The 18,793-nt window shown below is 40.8% G+C and overlaps 1 protein-coding gene across 1 annotated transcript in view; it reads left to right on the top strand.

Moving 5' to 3' along the window:
- The window catches only part of CERS3 (ceramide synthase 3), a 123,255-nt gene that overhangs the window by 71,907 nt on the left and 32,555 nt on the right, over nt 1-18,793 (top strand). The window contains exon 10 of the mRNA XM_027083229.1: nt 8,007-8,160. Coding sequence (XP_026939030.1) covers nt 8,007-8,160 — 154 coding nt within the window. The remainder of the gene's footprint in view (nt 1-8,006; nt 8,161-18,793) is intronic.

The following is an 18,793-nucleotide window of genomic DNA, read 5'->3' as shown; positions in this document are numbered from 1 at the left end:
ATGAGGAGTCAACTAATATAAGAGCTTTTACTGCAAGGCAGGGTGAATCAGCCAAATGCTCTAAAGAAGCTGGTATCAGGGGAGCCCAGAGAAAAGTTATAAATTCAGAGGTGAGCAGAATAGCACAGAGATTTTGGTATGGAGAGGGCCATGCTTTGATAGGTGAAAAGAATTTCAGTTGAAAAGGGGAAAGGCATTATAGGCTAAGTGAGTCCAGAATAAGGCACACAATTGCTTAAGGACCCAGCAAATCAGAATAGCAAATTGGCTTCATATATATTATTTCCTATAATCCCTGTGGATGCAGGCACCAAAATGTAAGCCCTTCTAGTTCAGGAATTTCAGTCTGTTTTATTCATTGCTGTATTTCTGGCTCCCACAAAGTTCCTGGTAGCACTTTGGTGCTTAATAAATATTTATTGAATGCATAAGGTAGGTACTCATTGCTTCCATTTTACAATTGAGAATATGCACAAATAAGTGACTCAAGATTACATAGAGCCAAGATTTTAAGAAAATATGGAAAAATATATTTTAAAATGTTGGGGGTGAGAAAAACCTTTTAAAGCCTAATATGGAGGAAACAATTGTTTCATGTAAAGGAAACAATTGATAACTTTTGTTACAAAAATGTTTTAAAAATTGATTTGTCAAGAAAAATTATAAACAAAGTTGTAAGAATCAAAACCATGTGATGTTATTTAACATGATTAAAAAGTAATATTATAATCCTTAACATATAAAGAGTACTTAAGAGTCAACAGAAAAAGTAAATACCCCAAAAGAAAAATGGACAAATAGATACCATGAAGAAGCAGTTCACAAAAGCACAAATCACAATAATTTTAAAAACTCATATATATATCTTCACAAGAAATAAAAATGTAAATATATAAATAGTGTGATATTGTTTTACGTAGCAGCTGACAAAGTACAATGTTGGTCAAGATCCAAGGAAGCAGATACTCTCATACACTGGGTGCAAGACTATGAATTGGCACAGTCTTGCTGGAAAGCATCTAGCAATACACTTCAAAATGTAAATTGAGTATACTCTTTGACTCAGGATTTTAGCAATTCTAAGGAAATATCAAACAATTTTATCAAAATGTCTTTACAAGTAATATTCTGACAGTGTTCTTTATTTTTTTTCACTGTTGTCAATTTAATTAATACTTTTGACTACACAACCTCCAAAAGAGTAGTTCTCAATTTAACCAAAGCACTTTCCATGATGCCAAAAATTAACGTTTGGTTGCCATCACTCTTGCAACAAAAGTACTTGGACAACTGCCAAATGCAGAGCACTCAGGTGGGTACCTCAGGATTACACAGATGCAGTCAAGAGCTCAAAGAAGCCTTCAGGAAAACTTGTTAATTCTTTGATTTTCCTCAGCAACTTCTCCCCTCTCATTTTCTTTAGCAAATATCCAGAACCACCAGTAGTCTCTGTAAATATACTATCCAACTATTCAACTATTCAACTCCTCACCCTCAGCAAGGGTTGCCTTTAATCAAGCAATTGGCTGGAGTGGAATTCTAACCCAATGCTTTCAGCACCATCTTGACTCCCTTTTTTTTAAAAAAAAAATATTTTTGGCTACGTTGGGCCCTCATTGCTATGCACGGGCTTCCTCTAGTTGTGGCAAGTGGGGGCTACTCTTCGTTGCAGTGCGTGGACTTCTCATTGTGGTGGCTTCTCTTGTTGCAGAGCACGGGCTCTAGGCATGCGGCTTCGGTAGTTGTAGCACATGGGCTCAGTAGTTGTGGCTCATGGGCTCTAGAGCACAGGCTCAGTAGTTGTGGCGCACGGGCTTAGCTGCTCCGCAGCATGTGGGATCTTCTTGGACCAGGGCTCGAACCTGTGTCCCCTGCACTGGCAGGTGGATTCTTAACCACTGCGCCACCAGAGAAGTCCCCTATATTATTTTAAGTAGTGTCAATCCCTACTCTGTGTCAATCTACTAGGTTAACACTACCACCTCCCAAAGTCCTTCAATCCATTAGGTCCTTTCAAAGTCCTGCTAGTGTTAGAGGGTCTCCTGCAGAGGTGGGGGCTGGCTGTGGCTCACCGTGGGGTCAAGGACACTGGCAGCAGAAGCTCTGGGAAGCATTCCCTGGTGTGAGCTCTCCCAGAGTCCACCATCAGCCCCACCAAAGAGCCAGGCAGGCTCCAGTGCTGGGTTGCCTCAGGCCAAACAACCAACAGGGAAGGAACCCAGCCCCACCCATCAGCAGACAAGCGTTCTTTATAATACAGTGAAAATTTGGAAACAACTTAAATGTCTATCAATAAGAGATTAGCTAAATAAGTTATAAGATCTATAAGTGGATTTCTACGCAGCTATTACATAGGATGGTATGTAGTATGGGTTGGCAAACTGGCTCACGGGCCAAATCCAGTTCACTGACTGTTTTTGTTAATAAAGTTTTACTGGCACACAGCCACACTCATTTACTGATATATTGTCTATAGCTAGTTTCACACTGCAATGGTCACTTGAACCTTTGCAACCGAAACCAAATGCCCCAGAGGCCTGAAATATTTACTGTCTGTCCCTATACAAAAATGTTTGCTGACCCCTGATTTATAAATATGTTCATTGTCATGGAAAGCTCTCTGTAACATATTATTGAGTGATAAAAGCAGGGTAAAAAATCACAACCATAGTGTGATCCCTGTTATATGAAATCATGTGGTAATGGGGAAGGGGGAAAAACACCTTAAATAATATATTTTTAGGAAAGATGTCTTAAATTATGTTCACCAGACATAATATATACTGGGTTACCTGTGAGTTGTGAGATTTTAATTTAATTTTTACTTAACCTCTTTATATTTTTCTGTAATTCCTAAGTTTCTAAAAAAATTTACATAAGTAAAACGGATAAATGGCTATTATTTTTGTTATATTGAGTTCAGAGTTCATATTATTTCTTTTAAAAAAATTAATTAACTAATTTATTTATTTTGGGCTGCATTGGGTCTTCGTTGCTGCATGCAGGCTTCCTCTAGTTGCGACAAGCGGAGGCAACTCTTCATTGCAGTGCGCGGGCTTCTCATTGTGGAGGCTTCTCTTGTGGAGCACGGGCTCTAGGCACGCGGGCTTCAGTAGTTGTGGCACACAAGCTCAGTAGTTGTGGCTTGTAGGCTCTAGAGCCCAGGCCCAGCAGTTGTAGCGCAAGGGTTTAGCTGCTCTGCGGCCTGTGGGATCTTCCTGGACCAGGGCTTGAACCCATGTCACCTGCATTGGCAGGCGGATTTTTAACCACTGTGGCACCAGGGAAGTCCCATATTATTGCTTTTTGAATAAAGGTCTTAAACTAATAACTCACGAAGAAAGGAAATAGAGCTACTAAGCAGACTGTCAAAGGGAACTGTCAAAGGCTGCAAAAAATGCAAGTTGAAATTGTTTTGGAGGGAGGATGGGGCAGCCTGCAGGGGCAGCAGCTCCTGCCTTCTCTGCAGCTCGGTAGCCAGGGGTGGAAGGAAGCCTCAGGTGAAACCCCAAGTCAGACCCCACACTGCATCCCACTGTCTCATCTCTCCCCCCTTGTTTTTCTTTTACCATTTGGTTTGTGGTTCTATCTGTTCGTGGTTTTTTCTTTTTTCCTTCTTTTCTTCTGAGCCGTGTGGCTGGCAGGGTCTTAATGCTGCGGCCAGGTGTCAGACCTGAGCCTCCAAGGTGGGAGAGCCTAGTCCAGGACATTGGACCACCAGAGACCTTCTGGCCCCATGTAATATCAATCAGCGAGAGCTCTCTGAGAGATCTCCATCTCGACACTTAAGACCCAGCTCCACCCAACGGCCAGCAAGCTCCAGGGCTGGACACCCCATGCCAAACAACTAGCAAGACAGGAACACAGCCGCACCCAATAGCAGAGAGATTGCCTAAAGTCATACTAAGTTCACAGACACCCCAAAACACACTGCCGGACGTGGCCCTGCCCACCAGAAGAACAAGATCCAGCCCCACTCACAAGAACACAGGCACAAGTCCCCTCCACTAAGAAGCCTACACAAGCCACTGAACCAACCTCACCCACTGGGGGAAGACACCAAAAACAACAGGAACTGTTAACCTGCAGCCTGTGAAAAGGAGACCCCAAACACAGTAAGTTAAACAAAATGAGAAGACACAGAAATATGCAGCAGCTTAAGGAACAAGGTAAAAACCCACCAGACCAAACAAATGAAGAGGAAATAGACAGTCTACCTGAAAAAGAATTCAGAATAATGATAGTAAAAATGATACAAAATCTTGGAAATAGAATGGAGAAAATACAAGAAACATTTAAAAAGGACCTAGAAGAGCTAAAGAGCAAACAGATAATGATGAACAAAACAATAAATGAAATTTAAAATTCTCTAGAAGGAATCAATAGCAGAATAACTGAAGCAGAAGAATGGATAAGTGACCTGGAAGATAAAATAGTGGAAATAACTGCTGCAGAGCAGAGTAAAGAAAAAAGAATGAAAAGAATTAAGGACAGTCTCAGATACCTCTGGGACAACATTAAACACACCAACATTTGAATTATAGGGGTCCCAGAAGAAGAAGAGAAAAAGAAAGGGTCTGAGAAAATATTTGAAGAGATTATAGTTGAAAACTTCCCTAACATGGGAAAGGAAATAGTCAAGTGCAGGAAGCACAGAGAGCCCCATACAGGATGAATGCAAGGAGAAACACACCAAGACACATATTAATCAAACTATCAAAAATTAAATACAAAGAAAACATATTAAAAGCAGCAAGGGAAAAGCAACAAATAACATATAAGGGAATCCCCATAAGGTTAACAGCTGATCTTTCAGCAGAAACTCTGCAAGCCAGAAGGGAGTGGCAGGACATTTTTAAAGTGATGAAAGGGAAAAACCTACAACCAGGATTACTCAGCAAGGACCTAAATGTAAGACCAGACACTATAAAACTCTTAGAGGAAAACATAGGCAGGACACTCTATGACATAATTCACAGGAAGATCTTTTTTGACTCACCTCCTAGAGAAATGGAAATAAAAACAAAAGTAAACAAATGGGACCTAATGAAACTTAAAATCTTTTGCACAACAAAGGAAACCATAAATAAGACAAAAGGCAACCCTCAGAATGGGAGAAAATATTTGCAAATGAAGCAACTGACAAAAGGTTAATCTCCAAAATTTACAAGCAGCTCATGCAGCTCAATATTAAAAAACAAACAACCCAATCCAAAAATAGAATACCTAAACAGACATTTCTCCAAAGAAGATATAAGATGGCCAAAAAACACATGAAAGGATGCCCAGCCTCACTAATTAGTAGAGAAATGCAAATCAGACCTACAGTGAGGTATCACTTCACACCAGTCAGAATGGCCATTATCAAAAATTCTACAAACAATAAATGCTGGAGAGGATGTAGAGAAAAGGGAACCCTCTTGCACTGTTAGTAGGAATGTAAACTGATACAGCCACTATGGAGAACAGTATGGAGGTTCCTTAAGAAACTAAAAATAGAACTACCATATGACTTAGCAATCCCACTACTGGGCATATACCCTGAGAAAACCATAATTCAAAAAGAGACCTGTAACACAATGTTCATTGCAGCACTGTTTGCAATAGCCAGGACATGGAAGCAACCTAAGTGTCCATCAACAGATGAATGGATAAAGAAGATGTGGCACATATATACAAGAAATGAAATTGAGTTATTTGTAGGGAGGTGGATGGACTTAGAGTCTGTCATACAGAGTGAAGTAAGTCAGAAAGAGAAAAACAAATACTGTAAGCTAACACATATATATGGAATCTAAAAAAAAATGGTTCTGATGAGCTTAGGGGCAGGATAGGAATAAAGACGCAAATGTAGAGAATAGACTTGAGGACACAGGGAGGGGGAAGGGTAAGCTGGGATGAAGTGAGAGAGTAGCACTGACATATATATACTACCAAATGTAAAATAGATAGCTAGTGAGAAGCAGCTGCATAGCACAGGGAGGTCAGCTCAGTGCTTTGTGACCACCTAGAGGGGTGGGATAGGGAGGGTGGGAGGGAGGCGCAAGAGGGAGGGGATATGGGGATATATGTATACATATAGCTGATTCACTTTGTTATACATCAGAAACTAACACAATATTGTAAAGCAATTATACTCCAATAAAGATGTTAAAAGAATTGTTTTATTTTTTAAATTAGCAAAGTTTAAACCCACTTAATACTGGTTAGGGGGGTTCAATAAAACTCTTCTTTCATAAATTGCTGGTCACCTTCTAAATTGTTATAATTTTGGAAAATAACCTGGTAAAGTCTTAATAGCTTTTAATATAACCTTGAACTTCTATACTTTTAATGTATGCCTTGGAATAGTATTCTCACCTTTAGGAATATACACATCTAAAGAAATAAACTTTGATTTGGGAAAGACAATATACACCAAGTTTTTCAGGTAAAATGTTTTTGATTTAAAGTTAAATGGAATTGAACGTAAGATCCCACGCGTGCTACTTTTACTACAGTGGCAAAGTCTCTACAGGACAATAGCAAGTGCTGCTCAAGATGAGCAGCAACTGGAGCTCTTGGACGTTGCTGGTAGGGATGCAAAACAGCCACTCTGGGAAACAGCTTTTCAATTTCTTATAAAGGTAAACATATACTTTCAGTGTGATACCCAGCAATCCCAACCCTATGTATTTACCCTTGAGAAATGAAAACTTATGTGCACACAAAAACCTGTACATAAATATTTATAGAAGTTGTGTCCATAGTTGTCAAAAACTGGAAATAATACAAATGTTCTGTAATGGGTACATCCACACAATGGAATGCAACTCAGTAATAAAAAAAAAAAGGAGCGTGCTGTTGATACCCACAACTTGCATGAATCTCAAAGGCTCTATGCTGAGTGAAAGAAGGCAGTCTCAAAAGCTGACACACTGTATGATTCCATTTGTATGGCCTTCTTGACAAGACAAAATTAAAGGGATGGAGAATAGATAAGGGGTTGCCGAGTGTTAGGCCTGGGGATGTGACTACAAAGGGACAGCACTGGTGTTTGGGGGATGATGGAACTGCTCTGTCTCCATATTGTGGTGGTAGTTACACAAATCTATGCACATATTATAATTCATAGAACTGCACACCCCAAAATAGTCAATTTTACTATATGTTAATTTAAAATTAAAATAAATATATGTAGGAAAAAATAGAAGATAACACACAAAAATTACAGTATTATTTGTTTAAAATCATGATTTTATGGGCAACTTTCTTATTTTTCCAATTTTATATGAATAAATTATTTTTATAATTCGAATAATATACTTACAAACAAACCTATCCAGGAACTCTAAAATCCTAGCAGTGTATGCAGTTTGGGAAGACAACAGATAGCCTTCATACTGCAATTGTATCTGAAGGCACTGTGCATTCTGGTCATCGAGGGCAGTTCAAATTGTGTCCAGGAGTCTGTTTATAAATTAATAAAGTATGCAATTCACTTTAGAAAGTGGAAATAGAAGTAATAACAGAACTTTTGCTTCCTTAAAAAGTCTCTTTTATCCACAAAATTTACTCTTGTAGAATTCCTCACTCACTTTTTTCTTTCCCTCATTCACTTTTGATGCCAAATAAATGAGATTGTGTCAAAAGGCAATAATAACCCCATATACACATTCATTATCTCGTGTTATCCAATCCTGAGAAGGTGAGTGGGGTTAGTGTACACTCATCTCTTTGCAGAGAGGAAACCGAGGTAGAGAAACATTGGAGTGTAGGCAGCATGGCAATAAAAATTCCATTTGCTTTAACTTTTCTCCCAGGAGGCAGACTGTATTTTTTTGTGGCTTGCCAATAATGATATATAAGGTAATATTATCATATTGTTTTCTCTTGAGACTTTCCTGGACATCATTAGGAATGAAATAAGTGTTGTATGCCTTGAGAGATAAAGTATTTGTTTTCTCACTGAAAATTCACAAGTACTTTGACTGTAATGAAATACTCTCATCTGTTTGGTTTTTCAGGATTTTGTATTTCACGCTGATTCTGCCTCTGCAGTACCTTGAGCCTTTCTTTTCATGCATCTTCCTCAACCTACAGCTCATGGTCCTGCAAATTCTTAATCTTTACTGGGGCTACTTCATCCTGAAGATGCTCAAAAGATGTATATTCACGAAGGTAAGGGCTGTTCAAGTCTCATTGCTCTTAACAAATAGATTTCATTGCCAGATTGAAGATGAGGCCCAGCTGGTGGAACATTCTACTTAATTTATAGTTAACCAGAATTTTTTTTCTTGATTTGATCCGTCTTGATAAAAGTTTCTCCAAACTATAGATTTTTCATTAAGTAGATTTCTAAGGTGTTCTTAAGAAATTGCTTTTATTAGAGGACAAGGGTTTTTTTGAAAATTTCTGTCCAAAAATTGAATGCTGCTTCTTAAAGAATGTCCTAATAAGTCTAAATTTGCTCCAGTTTGGGGCAAGCTTTATGGTGTTGGTTGGGTACTGTTTCAGATCCTTGGTTTGTTTACCTTTGCTGAACATCCAATTTGCACATAATGCTCTCCCCCTGAGCTTTCTCTTCCTTTCTGAAACTTTGTCCATCATTTGCCTATACTTTTTTCTGAAAACATCTTCTTCCCTAAGAAATTAATAATACATTTGAGACAAAAGAAGGGGCTTTTCTGTTTGTTTTGTTTTGAATTCTAGTTTTTAATTTCAGAACAGGGGAGGAGAGGGCTTCAGAAATGAGTAAGACATAATCACTGCCTTTGGGGAAACAGCCCAGCATATAGTCGGGGAATATTCACCTACTCGCAACTTACATATATTGTACAGAATGTCCGGTGCTGAAGAGAGGTCCCAGAAACTTGCTGAGAAAGACAAAAGAGAAATTAGGGGACCAGGGAAAGTTTCACTGAATAGATGGAATTTGACTGGAGTCTTTAAGGCATGTTAAAAAAAAAAAAATCAAATCACAGCTCCTTCCTTGCCTGGAAATCATACATCCAAGGGAATTTTAATTAAGAATCTTTCAAGGTAAAAAGTTACAGCTGGCTCACTTTTGGGTGTTACCTAATCCATGTATAACACAGCATTGTATCGTGACCAGAATGAGTGACTCATATGTAACAGGTATGCTGGTAATTTATCAGATAAGCTCATTTTTTGATCAACTCTCTGATTAATTCATTTTCCTACTTTAGCAATTGTGTCTCAAAGATCATTGAAGAGCTGACAAATGAAGTGGATGTGGCCATAATTGACCTCTAGATCTGCTAAATCTAGACAGAGGTATAGGAAATTGGGCTACATCTGCATTAATCTCAAGCCAAATCCTGAAAGTTATTTTACTTTTTTAAACTAAATTGCTGACTTGAGCTTGTTTTCCTGAGAGTAGATTCTTTCCTTTAAAGCTGGAGTGCCCAAAAAAAAAAAAAAATTTCATTGAATGGTTCTAGTTTATTAATGTTCTAAATAGTTTTTCTATGATCTCTGCAAAAGTTATTTTATCCCTAAGTGACAGATACAGTTCAAGTAACTGAGATAAACTTAAGAATTTGAGCAGTTAGACAATTTGCACATCCAGGGATTGGACAGAAGGCAGGTCACTGAACTGAGCCTGCCTGACCTTTGGGTCCAGCCTTCCTGGAGCTCCTGTCCCTAGGCAGAAATGGTTCCCTTATTAACTGGTGAGTGACAGTAATTACAGGCTTGGAAGGGATCCAGGCAGAACAAAACTTGGAAACCAGAAAATACTCTTGTTTGGTTTCATCATGATTTTCATATTTCTGATCTCTAATGGGTTGTACCAAGCCTGATAAAAACCCAGTGGGTTGGGGAACTGTGGACAGGAATTCCTGATTTCTCATGCTGTACTTTGGAAAAGCTGTTTCCAATTGCAATTTGACAGCAGCAGTGGAGGCCCCCGCGGCCCTAATCCTTGCAGTCCGCATGACTTCAGCTGGCTTGCATGTGCGCTCTGTTTTCCACAGCAGTGGCAAATCTGGCTGTGAAATCAGCTTCTTCCTCCAAAGCCATAAAGCCGACTTTTAAAGAATGCTGTTTGAAGGCATAGTTGCATTGCAAAGGGGAGGAGAGGGACAGAGGCAGGAGTTGAAATTTTTAGAGGAACAACTAACAAGTCAGTATTCAATTCTATTTAATAAATATTTAGCATTTCATACACACCACAATTGTTACCAAGGTGACTAATTCTTGATATTTAAAAAATGGAATTGCAGAGGTTTGTAGGCCTCCAAAAAAAATTTTTTTTTAATCCTATAACAGCAATTGAGAATTTGTCTTTTCAAGTTCTTTATGTCTGGCAGGGCCCTAATAAGTAATTTTGAATATGTAAATGAATAAATAATTTGGATGGCAAGTTACAAAATAATTTATTAATCTGTTTATGGTCTCTATGAATTTGCATGGTAGACTGAAAAGACAAAAGTGATTATTCTTAAAAACAGTGATTTTTTGAAGTATTCACATCTTATTTTCCCTAAACAATAATATCGTTGCATGCATATGATGAGTGAGGACCTTCTACCATTTCTACCTTAAAATAACAATATCACTGTAATTTCAGGCCACTAACATATACACACCATAGTTAGCAGTCATCTTGCTGTTTGAGAACAAGAGTTGGCACTGAAACTTAACTGGTTCCTATAAAGTGGATGATTTTGTGATGAACTACCAGTCCACACATCACATCCGAAGTATGACGGGCTGACATATTCAACCTGTCATTCTCTTCGCAAATATGAGAAGTGCTTTCAGAGGAAATTAGAAGAAGCATAGCATGCTTTCGTTTAATGTTACTTAAGAGAACTTGATCATCCTTAAGCTTTTATTTTCTTCTTTCTAAATATCATACTGAGTGCTGGCCAGCTTGAGCATGTTTCTGTGACATCTTAGGCTGGTTCATTGCCAAGACGTGGAGGTGGAGCTGTAGCCTGCAACCCTTACACCCAGGCTGGAGAAGCCAGCCCCTTGGCCACTGGCCCCAGCCATCTACTCTCTACAGGCAGTGTCTCTTAAGTTCACAGAATGACATTTACACATGCTGAACTGTTTCAGTTAAAGAAAGGAACCCTCTAATAAACATGAGGAAACTGAGGCCTCAACCAAATTCACACAGTAATCGCATGGCAAAGCCTGAGTCTCTTAACTTGTAATACTTCACCTTTTCTAATTATTCAGGGAAGAAAATTAATAACCAGAAAATTAATTTTAAATACTTGTATGGAGTAAAAAATAGTGAGTACAGAAATAAATTGAGTAATCAAGATAGTAGATTAAAACACAGATCCTTCAAGTTATTTTTGAACTTTTTAAAAGCATAAAAACAGTTTTGGAATTATTTTTTAAGTAATTTTTTATTTTTAATAATTTTTACTTCCTAGTGAAACATTTAGGGTAATAGCTAAGACTACAGGCTCTGTGTAGAGTCAAATCTTAGCTCTCCCATTTATGGCTGTGTGATCTTGGGCATATTATTTCTATTTATTGCCTCAGCTTCCTCACCTGTAACATGGGCTGATGATATTAGTGCCTCCCTTACAGGAGAAAGCCCTTAGAACAGCATCTGGCATCCAGTGGGCACATGATAAACATTAGCTGCCATCATCACTGTCACTGTTACAATATACACGGGTTCCTTGGGCAGACACCTTGTGAATTCCAAGTGGCCTGACAGTTTGCTCTCACTCAAGCTCTCTCTTCCATTTGCTTAAATAAGGCTGCAGCTGATGTCAGGGGTCAGAGTCCTAGACTTTCCACCAGTGGCTCTAATGACAGTTTCCTAAGCTGTCTTCTGCCAGTTGACTTTCATGACTCACATTCTAGATGGCACTTTTTGACACATTCTCTCAGATATCAGCATATTAGGGAAGAAATACAAAATCTGTAACTTCCAAGAAGACTTCAAGTCTCTTTTGTTAGTAGGCAATAGTGGATGTAAAAACTGCCATTTGCTGAACAAGACATTATAAAAATACCACAAAGGCTGACTACTGAGAGTGTTAGAAAAATGCTATTGGTTTATATTTCCATATTTATGGATATTTATATAGATTAACTAGATTAACAATCTATTCAAGAAACAACAGTGGAATTTATAAAATTTGATAACAAAAATAACTTTGCAAAGTTGCTGGGCTCAAAGAATTTCAAATTTGAATATTCTATACTACATGTTCAGCCCAGCCACAAAATAGAGAATCCCATAGGATTTTAGAGCTAGAAGAGACCACTAAATGTCTACCAGGACACCAGGACCCTCCTCACGGCCTTGCTACTGTGGCTTACCACTCATGTTCATGGTAGTCTCTCTTGTATGGAGGAAGAGAGAGCTGAGTGAGGAAGGGACGTGCCTTACCCGAGGTCACACAGGAGTGGGGATTCCTGAGGCTAATTCTGTGCTCTCTGCCTCCCCAGGAATAGTGTGCATCTGTGTGTGTGTGTGTGTGTGTGTGTGTGTGTGTGTGTGTGTGTGTGTATGTTTAGTGTGGCTTACGCTCCGTTCCCACAAACTTCATGATCTTATCATAAACTTTGCTTGGTTACCTTACAAATAATCAATTAATTCCAGCTCTTCATAGAGGGTTCTCTTTAGAAAATCTCATTAAGGATATTCCCATTAGGGAATTTCCTGGCTTAAATCAGTCATAAACCTATTTTGTGTTTTTTTTTTAAATAAACCTGAAGTGTAGAGTTGTTTAAAGGAGCCAAAGTAGACTAGGCAACCATCTGAATGGTTCTAAGATAATAAAGAAAGGGAAAAAAAAGTATCATGAGTAAGAGCCAAGCCCTACAAGTAAACTGGCCTCTTCCCAGCTCCATATGCCCCCAACGGAATTCCTGTTGCTTTGCCTTCGACTGGGAGGCCTCCAAAACAGACCCACAGGTACAGCCAGGGCACCAAGGTGGTTGCTTGGGAGAAGACCCAACCTCACACTCACAATGGAGATGGAAGCGGCCCAGAACTGGAAGGAGGGGGTCACCTGCTAAAAGGGAAAATGGAGGCTCAGAGGGAGAAAGGGACTTCGTAAGGCCATGCAAATCAGGACTGGAACCCCCAGCAACCTTCTCAGTGAATACCTCTTTTCCACACCAGGATAACATTATGCAGGCATTTTCTTACATTGGCATGGTCATAAAACAAGATTTTATTTCAGTTTTCTTCAATCCACCCTCTCTTCCTTTGGAGACATAGAAAGCAGCTGGGTGCCGGCAGCTGAGTGGGGCCTGTTCCCTCTAGAAGATTTCAGATGCTGGGTGTCTGTTTAAAAATTGCGGACCTGGGGCTTCCCTGGTGGCACAGTGGTTAAGAATCTGCCTGCCAATGCAGGGGACACGGGTTCGAGCCCTGGTCCGGGAAGATCCCACATACCGCGGAGCAACAAGAGAAGCCACGGTGATGAGAAGCCCGCGCACCACAATGCAGAGTAGCTCCAGCTTGCCGCAACTAGAGAAAGCCCGCACGCAACGAGGACCCAACACAGCCAAAAATAAACAAATAAATAAGTTAAAAAAAAATGGCGGACCTCCCTTCCCTGCAATTGCCCGTGAATTATGTAATTATACTACAGTGATTTTCCATACTTACTTTATCACATATTGGCTCCCTTTGTGTGTGCTCTTAACTTTTTTGTCTTATGTGTTTTCTAACAATGGTTTTCAAGATACTGTTCTTGGAGGTACTGGACTATGCAGGTCGTTTGATGGACAAGAGGTTAACTGAAGCTCTTATAAAAGGAAGGGACTTGTTCAGGTGAGAGCTGTCCCATGAAGCATTTTTGAGGATAGCAATGGATACTTAAATCCTGCTTTCTTTCCTCTGTCCCAAATGTTGACCTGATGCTCCCCTGATGGTATTTCGCTGAAGCTGAAAAGGAGGGTGAGCTATGGGTGAAAAGTGAAGAGATAAAAGAAGCTCTGACATCTCTTGTACCCACAGTTTTAAAAATAATTTCACAAAATGCAGTGGGTTTTTATATATTCCTGAAAGGAATGGATATTCTTCATTTTATTAGTAGAAAAACAGACACACAAGCACATGCACGTAAACACACATACACACACAGATGTTGTATATGGAACTTGAGTTTCTGTTTCTGTATCAGCCTAGACAAGGGGACAAGCACAATTCATGGCTTGTTAATAAATCTACGCATTCACACCAGTATGTGAAAGCTTTATTAATGGCCTCTTGGGGCAGAGAGATTGGTAAGAGCAGGTGTGGGGGGAGAGTGTGCCCTGGCCAACACTGTCCCTGTTTACCTCCCAGTTTTCTGTGGCTGCACCCCTCCCTGTGTGGGGCGAGGTCCCACCCCCGACTACAGAAGTCTCAGAAGGGAGCTTTATGTAACACAAAAGGAACCCTATTCTTGAAAACTCATTCTGTTTGTAGATATGGATAAAATTAGTTCCTTTTTAAAACATTTTCATTTTGATTTATCATGTGGGCTTTAGCGCTTGAATGATTTATGATGCAGATGGCTTTATCTGAGTTCTGTTTTGGGGAATAACAAGCATGCTATCTGTGGAACTCTGACTTTCAGTGGGGCTGTTTTCTGCAAATGGTGTCTCCTTGCCACACGCGGCAGACTCAGGAAATCTTAAAGCGAGCAGCACTGGGCACGTACCCTCTTCCTGTGGCTCTGAAGCACGTTCTGCAGGCCTGCCCTGAGACCTGTCATTTCCTCAATGTTGCTCGAAGCAGCTCAGGCCTGTAGGTATACTTCTGTAATGTTTTCGGTGTGAACCTGGAGACTGTGGTCAGATCTTTTAAGGGAATGGGATTGGCAGTTCTTACTCGTTGGCTGGGTTGGGACCTCTGACCCAGTCTCTGGAGCACTGCGCTGAGGCCTGGCCACAATGGGGACACAGTCTAAAGTCAGTACTGGTCCCACCCAGTAGCTACACCGGGTGGCTACTTACATCATGATTTGATAGAAGCCAGTCAACCTCCCTGCACCCCTAACAATCAATTTACCCACTTCTCTGGGTGTGAGATGGTGTGAAGAGTATAGGGAAAGTCCAGCCTCCTTGAGACCCCAAGATCTTGGCTGTCCAGAAAATGAATAATGAGGAGAGGGTAAAACTCAGTGAATGCGTGGAAGAGACCTAATCAAACTTTGTCTACTTTCTGTAGCCATTGTTTCTTCCCCAGATCAGTTGTGAGTATTTGTGTGTGTGTGCACATGTGTATACACAGAAGGCTTTTAGGGGTACTCTGGGATTCCACACCTGTGAGGGAGGGAAAGGAGCTGGACTGGGCAGAGGGAGAAATTAAACTGTGATGCAATTGCTACAAAGGCCTCAGCCAACCCTACAGAGCACTCTAGAGCTGAGTGGCCCTTCAGAGATATCCCAGTTGAAGCAAAGGGGCCAGACCTCTGTACCCCAGCATTAGCCTGTTACTGGACATGGGCTGCCCTGTGGAAAGGGGCATAACTCTGGTCAAGGGAGTTCCCTTCATCCAAGGATAAGACCAGAGAAGGACAGAGCTGGGAGCTCCCATAGCTGGGAAATTAGAGCTATGGTCCTGAAGGGGTTTCTGGGCTGTGCATCATGGTGTCCACATGGCCTCTGATCTCTGCCTGCCCTACCCCGAACCTAATGCCAGCCCCCACAAACAGGATTGCATTTACCCTCTGTAGGGAGGCAGACTAAGGATCAAAGGGTATGGCTTCCCAAACACTGAGATGTGAGGCCTTAGAGAAGTTATTTATTTTTTCACCCTCTGCTTTCTTTCTTTCTTTGTTTTTTAATTGAGGTATAGTTGATTACAATATTATATTAGTTTCAAGTGTACAACATAATGATTCAATATGTTTATAGATTATATTCCATTTATGGCTATATTTCCCCATGCTGTACAATATATCCTCGTTGCTTATTTATTTCCTACATAGTAGTTTGTGTCTCTTGATCCCATACCCCATCTGCCCCTCCCCCCTCCCTTCTCCCCACTGGTAACCACTAGTTTGATCTCTGTATCTGTGAGTCCATTTCTGTTTTGTTATATACATTCATTTGTTTTATCTTTTAGATTCCACATGTAAATAACATAGAGTGTTTGTTTTTGTCTGACTTATTTCACTAAGCATAATACTCTTTAGGTCCATTCATGTTGTTGCAAATGGCAGAATTTCATTCTTTTTTAATGGCTGAGTAATATTCCATTGTATATATATACCACATCTTCTTTATCCATTCTTCTGTTGATGAGCACTTACTTAGGTTGCTTCCATGTCTTGGCTGTTGTAAATAATGCTGCTATGAACATTGGGGTATATGTATCTTTTCAAATTAGTGTGTTTGTTTTCTTCTGATATATGATGGGAATTGCTGTGGGATTGCTGGGTCTTATGGTAGTTGTATTTTCAGTGTTTTTGAGGAACCTCCATACTGTCTTCCATAGTGGCTGCACCAATTTACAATCCCACAAACATTGTACTAGGATTCTAAATGATAATCTTGCTGGGTAGAGTACACTAGTTTGCAAGGTTTCCCTTTCAGCACTTTAAATACATCATGCCACTCCCTTCTGGCCTGCTAAGTCACTGCAGAAAAATCAGCTGATAGCCTTATGGGGGTTCCCTTGTATATGACTCTTTGTTTTTTTTCTTGTTGCCTTTAGAATTCTCGCTTTATCTCTAACTTTTGCCATTATAATTGTGATATGTCTTGGTGTGGGTCTGTTTAGGTTCATCTTATTTGGTTCATCTTCTGTGCCTCTTTTATCTGGATATGTTTCCTTCCAGGTTTGGGAAGTTTTCAGCCATAATTCCATTAAATACATTTTCAACCCCCTTTTCTCTCTCTTCTCCTTCTGGGATACTTGATGATATCCCAGAGATCCCTTAAACTATTTCCACTAAGAAAAATAATTTTTTTCTTTTTGCTGTTTTGATTGTGTGATTTCCATTTTTCTATCTTCTAGATAACTTATGTGTTCTTCTGTATCTAGTCTGATGTTTATTCCTTTTAGTGTGTTTTTTACTTCTGTTATTGTATTCTTCAGTTCTGACTGGTTACTTTTTTTATATAAATTTATTTATTTATTTTTATTTATTTATTTTTGGCTGCACTGGGTCTTCATTGCTGTGTGTGGCTTTCTCTAGTTGCGGCGATCAGGGGCTACTCTTTGTTGTGGTGTGTGGGCTTCTCATTGCGGTGGCCTCTCTTGTTGTGGAGCACAGGCTGTAGGCATGCAGGCTTCAGTAGTTGCAGCACGCAGGCTCAGTAGTTGTGGCTCGCGGGCTCTAGAGCGCAGGCTCAGTAGTTGTGGTGCACAGGCTTAGTTGCTCTGTGGCATGTGGGATCTTCCTGGACCAGGGCTCGAACCCGTGTCCCCTGCATTGGCAGGCGGATTCTTAACCACTGCACCACCAGGGAAGCCCTGACTGGTTATTTTTTATACTTTCTAGTTCCTTGTTAAATTTTTTCACTGTGTTCATCCGTTCTTTTCCCTGATTCAGTTAGCATTCTTATTACTAATGCTTTTAATTCTTTATCTAGTAAATTGTTTATTTCTGTTTCATTAGTGTTGTTTTTTTCAGGGGTTTTCCTTGCTCTTTCAATTGAGACAAATTCCTCTGTCTTATTTTGCTTATCTTCCTCTCTCTGTGAAATTAGATGAAATAGTTACCTACTGTGGTCTTGAAGGGATGTCCTTATGTGAGAGCATCCCTATATAGTCTGCATGTGCCCAGTGGCTTTGGTGGGAGAGTTGGATCTGGCATGAACACAAGTCATGTCTTTCCTCAGGGTGTACTGGCAGCTGTCACCTTGGTAGGAGGTGGGCCTGGAGAAGGAAGGGCTAGGACCAAAGCCAGGTGTGAGGTAGGGCTTCCCCTCTGCTCAGTGGATGTCACCCCCCTATTGGGGGTGGGGTCATGTCCCAAGTTTCTGGAGCAGAAACCCTGAGGGTCAGGTGGAGCTGGCACAGCTCTTTTTAACTGTGTGCTCTACACCCCTCCCAGCACTGGCATACTCAGCCCCAGTGGGAAGCAGTGCTGGAGCAAGATGGGCTGGTGTGGGTATTCAGTGAGGGACAGGGCAGCGGCTGTGGCAGTCTGGCTGCCAACAGAGATATAATCTGCCTCTGATGCACTGTCTCTGCAATTGCCAGGAATGGCTGCCTGCTTCCTGCTCAGGTGCCGCTTAGGGTTTGAGCTGCCACAGCATCTCACAGCTGAGCTTTCTCCTTGGTTGTGGCTGCCTATGTTCCCATGTGGAGTTACAATGCAAGGCAAACAGTGCTGGGGTGTTGGGTCAGCTCAGGCTGGGGTGCGCACTGAGGTGGTCACGGGAGACCAGTCAGCCAGCCATGTGGTCTCAATCCACCCTTTCTGCCCTGCTTTGGGAGCAAGCAAGCATTCCCACACTCCTCATGAGCAGAGTCCAGGCTTCCCTCAGCCCTTATGTTAGTACCACCAGCCCTCCAACTAGCCAAGGGGTCTCATCTTCCCTTTGTCGGACCCCAGAGCTGAGGTGGCCAATATGTGGCTCAAACTGCTCACTCCCCAGGGAGGATCTCCACCCATGTCATCTTCCTTTTCTCTGAGTCCCCTCCCAGGGGCACAGGTACCGACCCAATTGCTTCTTTTTCCTTCCTGCTTGATTTCGCATGTATCTTTCTTATAGCCTTGGTTTACAGGAGTCTTTCTGCCAGTTTTCAGTTAGTTTTCAGTGAGAATTTTTCCACATATAGGTATATTTTCAATGTGTTCATGGGGGGAGGCAAGTTCTGTGTCCTTCTACTCTGCCATCTTGATTTGAGTCTCCACCCTCT

This window comes from Aethalodelphis obliquidens, unplaced genomic scaffold, assembly GCF_003676395.1.
Source record: "Aethalodelphis obliquidens isolate GAN/ISIS:26980383/991018 unplaced genomic scaffold, ASM367639v1 scaffold49, whole genome shotgun sequence".
Lineage (NCBI taxonomy): Eukaryota > Metazoa > Chordata > Mammalia > Artiodactyla > Delphinidae > Aethalodelphis > Aethalodelphis obliquidens.
This window is presented reverse-complemented; position numbering and strand designations above follow the sequence as displayed.